The sequence below is a fragment of the Mixophyes fleayi genome, chromosome 7 (genome assembly GCF_038048845.1).
Source record: "Mixophyes fleayi isolate aMixFle1 chromosome 7, aMixFle1.hap1, whole genome shotgun sequence".
Taxonomy (NCBI): domain Eukaryota; kingdom Metazoa; phylum Chordata; class Amphibia; order Anura; family Limnodynastidae; genus Mixophyes; species Mixophyes fleayi.
The window spans coordinates 44,155,866-44,168,726 of record NC_134408.1 but is presented as its reverse complement, the minus strand read 5'-3'; the positions used below and the strand labels follow the sequence as shown (position 1 = coordinate 44,168,726).

The window sequence follows — 12,861 nt, the reverse complement described above, 5'->3', positions numbered from 1 at the left end:
TCTTACTAGAGCTGGCAAGGCATGGAAAGAACATGTTCAAGCAATTAACAGACACAGTTTATGATTTATGTAGCTGTGTAAATCTGAGTGAGGAACTGGTGGATAATTACATTTTTTCATTTTCCTGTGCATTGATGCTTGTACAATAGGGTGGGATTAATTACTCTTTGTTAGGAGAATATTAGTGGATGCACATGACTGGGTTTTGCTATGGCTGCTTTTCCCAGGACCATTCTGCCTTTTTGCCTTTGAAAAGTAATAAAGGAAAACTTTAAAACTGTTTATAATTTTAATTTGTGGATAAACTATATTTTATTTTGCTTTTGTTAACTGAGGAGGTTGGGGTGGTTCTTTATTTGTGTTGACTGCAGGAAAGTAAATGTGACAAATATTATCTGATTTATTTTCATGTTTTATCTTTGTACAAAAACAGCCGTGAGTGGTCCACCGTCGCCCTATCTGCACCCTCCTCTCCTTCATCTCTCCTTCACATTCTCCTCTTATCTAAACCCATGTCTGGCAACTAGTAGTCTTTCTATCTGCATTATGGAAGGTGCAGAAAGATGTAGAGGTGGAAATATTTAGCACACAAGACAAGGTCTTATCTGGAAAGGCAATGAGAGTAGTGGTTATCCAGAGGGGCTATTAAACTGTTATTTATAGGAAGCACTGTCACAAAATAGGCAGGAATCCTTTTCTGCATACATGTTTTATAGAATTATTTTTATAACTACAATTGAAGAAGCAGATGGGGATAGCTTTGGTTAGTGTACCTTTTAATATTTACATTTTTAATTTTATTTGTATACAATTTTGCACAAAAACTAAATTTTTAACAATTTTATTGTTGTAGCTAGTTTTTGTTTTTTTCTTTGTACACTGTTTCTTATCCCCCTTTCTCTTAGTGATTATATTGCAATGCTGCAAGTTATAGGTTAAGCTACATGAGTGAGTGGACAGGACATATGATAAAGTGAGGCTAATCTGGCCACACGCTGCAATATCACAGACTGTGTCTGGCAATTGTTTTCTGATTTCGACACTTATGCTACCCCCAATACTTCTCCAGTGTCTGATAATGATCCTATCAAAATCAGTAGGATCTTTATTGGACATGTTGGTAATGGTAATTGAACAATGATTGCTATGTTCTGTTTGCATTGTCATATTCCGACCTTTCCAACAGGACCCAGTGATGCCGGAAATGATCCGGCTACTCAACCCAAACACCAGACGTCCAGATTTAATCCAATTTGTCCACCTATGAGACCCCGTCACTCAGATCTGTAAGACAGGATACCAACTGGTGTGGCCTGCTTTAGTTATTGTGCAATATTCTTGGCTAAACATAGTGGACCTGCACACAGTTTTGAAATCCATACACCAGAAAATAAAGTTGGATTTAAAGGTTTAATTCAGCTTTTGTCTTGAATTTAGTGTCCAACAATAAGTACAGATCAAGAGATCAAGCACAACTTGTGTCAAAGGGATACCCTAATTATTTAGTTACCAGTGTGAACCTTGTCTGATGCTTAGCACTGTTTTATGTATTTTCTTGTCTTATGAATCTGGTTGCGTGATGTGCATAAAATAATTTAAAGATGTGTTTTATTTTTGGCAGAATGTGAACCAGACGTGGCACACACATAATCCTGACTTCTCCCGGTGTTTTCATAATACCATTCTTTATTGGATACCCTGTTTTTATCTACTTCTCTGCTCACCTTTTTACATAATCTATCTCAGACGTTATGGCGGGGACTATATCAGGATGTCACTGCTCAGTAAAGCAAAAACTGTAAGTATATTCCAATGAATTCCTGATACTTTTTTATTTTTCTTACTACGATCTGTCCTTTCACAGTCACAAGTGAGAGCAAAGTAAAATAGTTGAAATTAATTAATATAAAGATGCCATAGTTATAACTACCTATTCTAATCCAGGTAAGAAAGACAACGTAAATCCATTAGGAGAATCTGCCATCACCATTATGTGTCTTTTTCTGGGTCAACGTAATTATTGTTTAATTAAGGTAAAATTGACAGGCGTGTTTTTTTTGGGTGTTTTCTTTTTCCACCTTACTTACTACGTAACTTATTATGTAAATGTGTAACTATGTGACCTTGAATACATCTGTATATATTATTTGGTTAGCCAATGAGGCTGTTTCCAAACTAAGGGTTGATTCCATTAACTGCAAGGTGCCATAATAGCTTCTCCTATTTCCGCGTTATGTTTTGGTAATAATCTTCGCTCAGCAAAAATGAGTGACCATTTCATGTGAATAAACACAGTGAACAATGGAACCTCATGGCTCATTGAATTGGACCTTAAGGAACCCTAATTTGCCATTTGCTATTATAATTCAATTTCTCAATTCTTCTTATTAGTAAGGTTTTCCAGGCCTACCCTCGCAGGCATCTTTCTAATAGACTGGTCAAATTCAAGTTTGTTTTTTGTTTCCTTGGTTTTTCTTTTTTCGTTCTTGCATCTGCTGTCTAGTTTTGAATACTGCTGGTTACCCCATAGTAAGAGGGAGACCTTTTTTGTAGGCATAATGTTATTATATCAGTCATACTCTCTGAGCCCCTTCTTTATTAAACACTGAATAGGGGCTGGCATTTTAAATGATCATTTTCACGCTCTGCTTTCTAACATAGAATGGGCTCCCTTTTACTTTGTATGTTTCTCAAGCAGGGCTTTTTACGGAAGCCATGCACACCACCGGGAGACTAGCCAGGAGTAGGTCATGGTGCAGATTAAGTGAAATGAAAACAAAAGAAAAAATTAAGTGTCCCTTTAATGGATTTAATTGTATTTTAATCCTATAGTGCTTAGCCACCCAGGTAGCTTCCAATAAATACCAAGCTAGCCAGTTAGAAAAGGCAGAGTTCCTTGTTAATTATTGGGGGTAATGCCCATAAGGGTTTGGTTGGTTTAAGTTCATTGGCGTATTGTACCTGCATAAATTAATATACATGTTAGTCTGTATGTAGCCTGTCTGTCTACAATGAACTGCTTGTTATATATATATATATTTTTACTGCAGCCCTGTGAGTTTCCATCCTTTTTACATTCATATATGTCAATAAAATAGTTTAAACAATGCATTTACTAGTTTCAAGGGCGAAGCATTTCCCCATTATGGAAAGTTTATACGTTTCTTTAACCAATAAAAAAAATAACTTGGATGTTTGTTATTATTTGCATTCACAACATTGTGTTATGTTTTAAAGCCATTGTAGGGTAATTACTGGTTAGCAGAGTTGTTGCTAGAATTAGCAGCCTGAGATTAGGAGCTCTTGGAATTTCAGTTCTCTGAGCTCTAGAGAGCGTCAACAAGCAAAGGAAAAAAAATAAAAATGTTTACATGTGCGCAGTAACCAGTTACAGGTATCCTATGGGACTTGGCAGTGATCTGTGCACAGTCCCTGCAGTATAGCTAGGGGAATATATAGACATGACAGGTGCATGTAATGTCATTTTGTCCTTCCAACAACATTATCCATTTCCTGCATCATTTACACAGAATAGTGATGCAATTTCTGTGACTCAACAAGTTGTAATTCACCACAGCCTCATTGTAAATAGTCTCTACACCCAAGTGGGCATCACTGTAGAGTAAAAAATATATTTTTAAATATTATACATACACATTATCCTCTTTTTTGCTGAGTAATATTACTTACACAGCACTGAATTTACTTTTTTAGACCCTTATATAACTTCTGTGCAGACTCCTACCCACTCAACATCCATAATTATGATTCCCACCCTAAACACTTGTATAAAATAAAAATAAAGTTTATGTTTTGTGTGCAAGCCATCTGTGGTACAGCCCGTCTCTCCTGGTAACAATATTGTAGCTCAAAGGTACTTGTACTCTGAATATATGTTCACAAGATTTAGCTTCATAATGGAAAGCTAGTATTATACCATATTTGCTACAATTATGGCTGTTAAATGGCATTACTCTAGTGCAGACTATAAATAACCATGCCTTAAGCTGGGTACACATTACAGGTTTTTCATCCCAATTCATTGTGCCAATCACACCATAAACAACCGCTTGGTAAGATATCGCATTAGTGTGAACGCTCTCACGATCATGTCTTATTGTACCAACGCACATTGTACCGTTTGATTTGGCTTTATAAACTTCCTTAAAAACGCGATCAACGATGGAACGATGTGTAAATGTGTATGCACTCATAACCAGCAGTGTTGGCAGATCTCTATAGAGTGTGCAGAGTCTTTTCAGCAGATGGTTATGAGAGATGAAGAGCACAGATCTGAAGGTAAATTGTGCAGGTGTGTACACAAGAATCGGCATGCTCATTGGGGCTTTCAGTCGTTGGTAAAATTGGTACAGAAATCACATCTGCAGTAATTTTCTGTAGTGTGTACCCAGCTTATGACACACATGCAATCTGCCAGCGAGAATGAGCCCAAAACAAGTACTTTTGTGTCTGAATAATTTCGCTGATCTTGTCAGCCACAATGTCTACTTGTCCTACATGACTTTGTTTGAACTTTTATACTTTAATTGTACCTGCCAGCACTCACCTCTGCTGTGTTCCTGACCTAGTTTGTGGCTGCTAATTTTCTACCTACACTAAAAGGAAACAAAGGAAAGGAAAATTCTTTGCACAGAACTGACCATAATAAAACTATGGGTGAAATATAAGTATGAATTGATCTGCTAACAAATGTATCGACAAAGTGGTAAAATGACTCTTGGCTAGTTAGAGCAGAGGGTGCTGCTCTAAGAGGAAAAAAAATGATGCTTTAACAAAGAAAGAAAGAAAATAGGTTCTCTTATAAGGGGACACTCCACATTTCTTGTATATTACTTAGTATAGGTTTTAATAAAATCATTGTTTGTTTTTATTCGTATTCCTTAAAATAATATACATTGTGAATAAATCGGCAAAATATCTTAAAATTATTAGTATAGATCCGTGATAGGAAAAGAAAGAGAGAGTGAATTAAAATGTTTGTATTCTACAACATATAGGATTCTAGGGCCTGATTCATTAAGGATCTTAACTTGAGAAACTTCTTATTTCAGTCTCCTGGACAAAACCATGTTACAATGCAAGGGGTGCAAATTAGTATTCTGTTTTGCACATAAGTTAAATACTGACTGTTTTTTCATGTAGCACACAAATATCAACTTTAAATTTCAGTGTACAAATAAGCTATCAAGTATTTGTGTGCTACATGAAAAAACAGTCAGTATTTAACTTATGTGCAAAACAGAATACTAATTTGCACCCCTTGCATTGTAACATGGTTTTGTCCAGGAGACTGAAATAAGAAGTTTCTCAAGTTAAGATCCTTAATGAATGAGGCCCCTAATGTTTATTATCAGTATCTCAAATTACTTGTACCGATATTGTAAAATACATCACTTGGTTCTCAATTACAGAGATACGTAATATTGTGAGATATCTATTAGACAGTACTAGATAATCAGTTGGCTATGGGTCAGTAGGGGGGTCTTACTCGTTATTTCTTAGAATATGTGACAAGTAGAAATAGATGCTGGCTTATACTGAAATATTTAAACTCAAGATTTTCATTACCTACCTATTCATCACAGTCATAAAGTTCCTGTTATTGTAATAAATTCCCCTTTTAATAAGTATTTAAACCGGGAAAGTAGCTCTTTATATGTTATAGCCATACATTTGTTGCCAGCATTATAATATTCACATTCCTGTCAAGTGTTAGAATTTAATAGGTAATAAGTGCCCCCACACATAGATATTACGTATCGCTGTAATTGAGAACCAAGCGAGGTATTCTATAATATTGGCACAAGTAATTTGAGATACTGATAATAAATGTTAGAATCCCATATATGGTAGTATACAACATTGTAATTTACTCTTTTTCTTTCTTTTCCTATCACGGATCTATACTAATAGTTTTAATTTTCTACTGACGCTACTGACCTGGCCGTGGTTTGTGTGACTTTGCTTCTTCTTCTGTCTGACCTTTTTTGTAAAACCTGAATAATAAGCACAAATAACCCAGTGCAGAAATCCTGTGTTCAACTGATCAGCACATCTAGCACAAAGGGAAATGGTGCTACTATAGATAAAAAAAACAAGATTAGCCTGGGTGATTGGTGTTAACAAAAGGGTTTGAGGATCTGACATTAATTTATAAATGGCCTCGACCCTGGAATGTCCAGCATGCATCTTGTTTTATTCATTGTGGCGCCGCCAGGTCTTCTTCCCGACGGCAAGTACTCCAGGGCCCCATGTTGGAAGTTGCACGCTGTCCTCTTATAGATTTAATCACATGAACGTTTGTGCCTCCTGCCCGTACTGACACACTATTTAAACTTGCTCTGTGCACCTTTTGGTTGCCAGAGTGCGTATCTCTGTCTGAGTATTCTGCAGTGATTTCTTGGCTCCCCTAGTGCTGCATATTGCATGTGCATCATGTGCTCCTGATTTTTCCACTTGGCTCTCCTGAATACTCCACTGTGCTTTCATTCCTGTCTGGATTGATTTTCCTGAGTTCTGCATCTCCAGTCTTCATTGCTCTCTATATTTTTATGTGCTGGTATACATTTCAATTTCCTCCCACATGCAAACCACACTCAAGACCCACCCTATGGGTCGCAAACCTCATCCTGTGTGGCACATGCAGCTAAGCCCATAGCTTCTTTTGAGGATTAGACTCCTCACCCTAGGCATGGGTAGTGCCTCCTAAAGCTAGTTCAGTATCTCTCTGTGTGCTCCTGATAGCCATACTACTGCTTATAGAAGCAAATTCTGCTCAAGTATTGGTCCAATGAGCTCCAAGTCCTCAATCAGATGATACATGAACTGTCCACTATGGTTGTTACTCAGGAAGATTCTACTAGAGCAAGATCATCTTCAGCAATTGTTGTGGAACCCAAGATAACTGACTGGTTTCCAAGGGTCTGCAAGCTGTTCCTTTCAAGACAGCTGTAAGCTATACTTTTAGCTAACTGGTAGATCATTTGGTCAGACAATTAAAGAGGGGAATTTATCACTCATGCAGGATGACTGTCGAGTTTTAGTCTCGATTCTCAAAGTCTGATCTTGCAGATTGGGTCTCCTGTGCAGAATCTAATCTTTGTATACTCAATCAAGACCACAAGAATTCTGAAGAATATACTGCGCAATTCTGTCATTAGATCATGGACTCCAGCTGGAATAATCCAGTCCTTCTAGGTCAGCATCATTTAGGTCTCTTTGAACCCAACAATAATTGGTTGGTTCATTATCCTACCTCTGAGTCCTTGGAAGGACTGCAGACTATTACCTGAGGGGAATTAATGTCATCTCTCTCTAGAACTTTGTTTATACTGTAGCAAAAAGGGTCATTTTATCAAGACCTACCCAAAGAAACAGGAAAATGCCAGCACTTAGATGAGTCTGTTGATGCTTGTCTAGGTGAAAAGATATTTTCTCTTATATAGATAAAATGTGTTTGCTCATTGTTTTATATACTTCTAAGTTATCCATGTCTTCAGTTTCGTAACACTGATGTTAGGTGGAATTCTGCTTATCATAAAGGATGCATTATTCATCCTGTTGCCTCCTTATCATTATAAGTTCGGCCAGTATATTATCAAAATTTCTCTGATGTATATAATAAGATATCTGCAGATACTTTACCACCTCAAAGATTATATGATTGCCCCATTGAGTTAATACCAGGTGCCATGTCCCCAAACTGGACAATCTCTATATTCTATAAATACCTGAAACCAAAGCAATACAAGAGTAATTAGGTCCATGCAATTGTAAACTTAGCTAAATTTTTACCTATTCCTAGGATCTACTATAGACAATTACAAGGATTTTATTCTAATTGCACCTACTACTGTTTTGAGTTAAAAAAAAAAAAGTGTTTATCTCTCAAATTGTTCTCCAGTCGCCATCTCTGCCTTTGAAAAGTTAAAATTAGCCTTGGTCACCATCCTAGTTCTTCAGCTACTGAATACATAATTGCCTTTTAATTGTTGAAGTTGCCACTTCTGAAATAGGAGCTGAAGCTGTAATCTCTGTATTCTGGTGATCTTAAAAATTGTAGGCATAATTTTAAAGGAACACTCTTTGGGGGCCAACTATAGATGGAAACCACTGGTTATTAGCAGTCAAATGGCCTTTAAAGAATGAAGACACTGCTTGGAAGGCGTGTTCAGTGCAATTACAGCATATATCAAGTAGGAGACTTGATGCAAAGCAAGCAAAATTGTCTTTATTCTTTTCACAGCCCAGCTTTATCATTCAATAATATGAAGGCCAATGCTTTATCCAGTTGCTTTCTTCATAAACCTACTGAAGCTATAAAGATTCTTCCCATTATGGCCAAATCCAAAATCATTGCAGTTGTACAAGATCTATCTGTACAGGTTCAAGAAATCCAAGGTCAGGCAATAGTAGAAACCTCCAAATTATTATATTTCCCAGAATCTCTCCATTAGAGGATCACAATTCTAACTTTGCATGCCATCTGGGAATTCTAAAATGGTTCACTTATTGTCCAGGTCTGTTTTGGTGGTCTTCTTTGAGAAAATACATTAAAGTGTATGTTGATTCTTAAGAGGTCTTCACCCGAAATTAAAACCGCAGAACACCCCCTCTTGGGGTGTTAACATTCCTATTCCTGTTAAACCATGGACTCATTTACTTATGGACTTCATCATTGGGATACCTTTTTCCAAGGTGTACACTGTAATCTGGGTGCTTGTGGCTCTCTTTTCATCCAGCACATATGTAGATATTATGGAGAACCTCATTGTTTCAAACTGGGGAACTCAGTTGTTCCTTCTTTCATCTTCCAAATGGTCAGACAGAATTGTTTGTGCTATGTTTTGGATCAGCAGCTGGACTGGTTTAATTACTTGCCCTGGGCAGAACTCAGTCACAGCACCACTCCAGATTCCTTTACTGGTAACATCTTCATTTTTTGTATTTATAGCAGTCATCTTAGGTCATTTTCTTGGGTACTATCTTGAGTACTGAAGGGTCTTACCCGCTCACCAATGTTTTAACAGGGTTTGCCTGTCCTGCCGTCATTTGGTGGATACAGGGGCATTCACCACAGCTCTTGGTAGCATGACTCATATGTGCACACTACTAGGAGCAGACTGCACATACATAATTTGTATTTTAAATGTATACATTTTTTTTGTAGGTTAGGATGCTCTTTTCTGGGTCCTGTCTTTCTATTATCTGTTTCCTAACTTAGGGAATTAAAAAGTTACAGTACAGGTTTGTAATTCTGAAGAAGCATTGTGCTCTGTGTGCAGAGAAAAAACTTTCTAAGATGGATAAAGACGTGAGTTATTTTATGTACAGCAGATGTACATCGAACACCCTTGACATATATGGTCAGAATGAAGTGTTTGTCGTGTAAACCGGTTTGCTTTCACTCAAAATGTGTTTTGTCAAGTTGTCACCATTGAAAATAATTCCTCTGTGCAGTATCATGAGTAAGTCTGTGATTTGTATGTCTTCTCTTTGTCTTGTTACAGTGTCTCGCTGCTTTGTTGGCACTTATCTGCTATACAGAACTTTTCTACACTGTGTGGAACATGACCCACAATATCACCGAACCCCCGGTTCTCCTCATTAGCCCATTAATAGTTGGAGCTACAATGGTAATGCTGAACTTTCAATGTGTTATGGAGAAAATTGTACAATGATGTTTGTATATGTGTGTGAATATTGTTTGAGTGTATATATATATATATATATATGTATATGTGTGTGGCTTGTTGATAGTGATTGCATCTACTCAAGAAACTGATTTTGAGAAATCTTAAAAAGAAATTGCTGGCACAAAATAGATTAGACACAATTAATTAATAATCCATAGGTAGTGTACAAAACCCACAAGACCCAAAGGACATGGTCATAATACGATACAACAATCTAAGCTTATGTCACAATAAAAGCAAGTACAGTTACTATGAACTGCATACAGAATTCTACATAACCCCTTCACTCCCTAGTGCATTGGTTTGTGGTCTCTCCCTCTGAATCCCTGCTGTCTGCATAATAGCAGTACCCTGCATAGCTGCTCCTGTGAAAAGTTCTACTACAGAGCTGCAGGAGAGGAGGACTCTGAAATGTCAGTTGGCTTCTTATTGGATGAGTTTCGCTGCCATCCATTAAGGAGCCAGCTGACATTTCTACCAGTAATTAGGATCCTGCAGAGATCTATTTTAGGATTGTAAATTAGAATAGGAGACAATGGCATGGTATGCTCTTTTTCTCTCATTTGTGCATATCAATTACCAAGACACAGTTACCACAAAAATCCCAAACTTTCTAGCAGTACTATAACTTTAGATAATCAATATTTGTTCTAAACTAAGTACAATAACTTCTTACTCTTAGTTGGTGAGGAATGCCTGAACATTGTTGGGTTCTTTTACCTAGCGATTACAGATGTAATCAAAATTTTTATTGTTGCTCAATACACAAATTAAGAGAAGAACTAAAGGTAAAGTGCAGTATTTGTCATAAATCTGAACAATGTTTTCTTCTTTTTTACTTTTTTGATTGGCAGCTTCTTGCTACATGTCTTATTCAGTACGAGAGGATAAAAGGTGTCCGCTCTTCAGCTGTCCTGCTGATATTCTGGCTACTGACTTTAATATGTGTTGTCTTCCAGTTAAGAACTAAAATCACTGCAAGCCTTTTAGAAGTAAGTATGAATGATCAATAACTCATTTCAAAGTCTGTCCAAGGTATCTATTGCTTCTAGAGGGGTTTATATAAAAATGAGTTTGTTGTGGCAGTTTAAAGTAATTCTGAGGACTTGCAAAAAAAAATATTAGTCATAAGAGTAGTGTTGTCTAGGAATTTACATGAAGTGGATCACATATGTATTATAACTACATAATTGCAGGCAGACTATTAATCTAATATTTGTCATATAGTATAGTCGATAGAGCTTGGGGTCACAAATGCCTTGGAGTGCTACAGGACCACCCTTGAATTACCATGGACTAGAGAAATCACTGAGAGATAATATTTTATCCCTACTGAATTTGAAATAGGTTTTATTATCATCACTATTTATTTATATAGCGCCACTAATTCCGCAGCTCTGTCCAGAGAACTCACTTACATCAGTCCCTGCCACATTGGGGCTTACAGTCTAAATTCCCTAACATACACACAGACAGACAGACTAGGGTCAATTTTGATAGCAGCCAATTGACCTACTAGTATGTTTTTGGAGTGTGGGAGGAAACTGGAGCACATGGAGGAAATCCACGCAAACACGGGAATAACACACAAACTTCTCACAAATGAGGCCATGGTCAGGAATTGAACTTATGACCCCAGTGCTGAAGTGCTAACCACGTAGCCAAATCTTTCTCCCACATCCAATTGGCAGACACCGGGGATATTGGAGTATAGCATAGGTGAGATAGGCGTCTGGCACTTTAATAAAGTTGTTAACTAACCCGAGATCCTCCCCCTCTATACCCCACCTCCAGGATAAGCCTCTGTTTAGTTTAAGTACCTAGTCGTGTAGAACATGTGGGGCTGCTGGGCAGCCCTGTTGTTTTTTTTTTAATTCTTAATTATGTTCTTTTTACCTGGCTGCCGGCTGGTCCACATTCGTGGGACCATTTTGACGCTCATGGAGGCTGTCTGCTATGCCAGTTTTCTCCATTCTTATCTACTTCGCGTTCTCCAGTCCAGCCATTAAATAAAAAAAACATAACAAAACTCTGCTACTGCTCTATTTCTGCATTAATTATTTAATTATGCAGCGCACGGTACATACAGCTGTGCGCTGTTTGGAGTAGGGGAAAGGAGGTGCTCTGCTCGTGCCTCCGCTGCCGCCCTCTACTTCCATCGTGGGATACATCCGGGGAACCGGCCACAATCGCCCGGCGTCCCTATCATCGGCTTCACAGCTGCAGTCGCTGCTTCACTGTGCACACGGAGGTTGGCAGCAGGTAAGTGTAATCCCTTTCCAGCACAGTCCTAGGAAGCGGAAGGGAAGAAGACACAGTGGGCCCCCTAGGAGGCTGTCATTTACTACAGGCAGCCATTAGCATGCTTAGGCGGCTGGGTCAGGTAGCAGTTACACCATAGTGTAAGCCCCTACTAGGCACTGGACTGGTTGAGGGGGCTGTCCTGCAGAACAGCTGCCAATTCACTCTTTGCGTGTGCAGACGCCAGAATACACAGACATTTTAAACCACCAGGTCATTCAGCCAAAGGAATGTGCTCAAATAAGAAAAATATATACATAGTGCCCAGTTAATGAAGCAAATAAAAATAAGTAACTTTGAACCTTGGCTAAACCATGTTGTATTGGAGAGGGGGGGGGGGTAAATTTAAAATGTGAGGACAGATTTATAATTGGGACAGAGTATGTCCTAGATCAACTTTTAATGTTGGTGGAAAAATAAAGCTATAAAATATTTGTGTGCTACATAAAAAAAACAGCCAATATTTCCCTTATGTGCAAAATAATAAACTCATTTGCACCCCTTGCATTGCAACATGGTTTTGCCAAGGTTCAAAGTTACTCATTTCTTTGGTTTACTCCCCTTAAAGAATCAGTGTGTATTTCCATCACCGTTAGTAGAGTCCGTGAATAAATACACTCGCCTAACAAACATCTTGTACAATATCTTGTAACTAATTCACATTTTTGATGTCTTTATAGTAAAATTCTTTATTTTCTAAACAAATAAAATCAGCAAATAGTACAATATTATTTTGAACCTTGGATCACAAGTGAGGATGATTCACTCACATTTAGATGGATATTATCATCATTATTGTTTATGTGTATGGTGCCACTCACTCCGCAGCACCCAATTACACTCT

At 37.7% G+C, this 12,861-nt stretch overlaps 1 protein-coding gene across 1 annotated transcript in view; it reads left to right on the top strand.

The window, feature by feature from the left end:
• The window catches only part of LOC142097694 (multidrug resistance-associated protein 1-like), an 85,111-nt gene that overhangs the window by 13,974 nt on the left and 58,276 nt on the right, over positions 1-12,861 (top strand). The window contains exons 3-5 of the mRNA XM_075179754.1: positions 1,622-1,798; positions 9,531-9,656; positions 10,571-10,708. Coding sequence (XP_075035855.1) covers positions 1,622-1,798; positions 9,531-9,656; positions 10,571-10,708 — 441 coding nt within the window. The remainder of the gene's footprint in view (positions 1-1,621; positions 1,799-9,530; positions 9,657-10,570; positions 10,709-12,861) is intronic.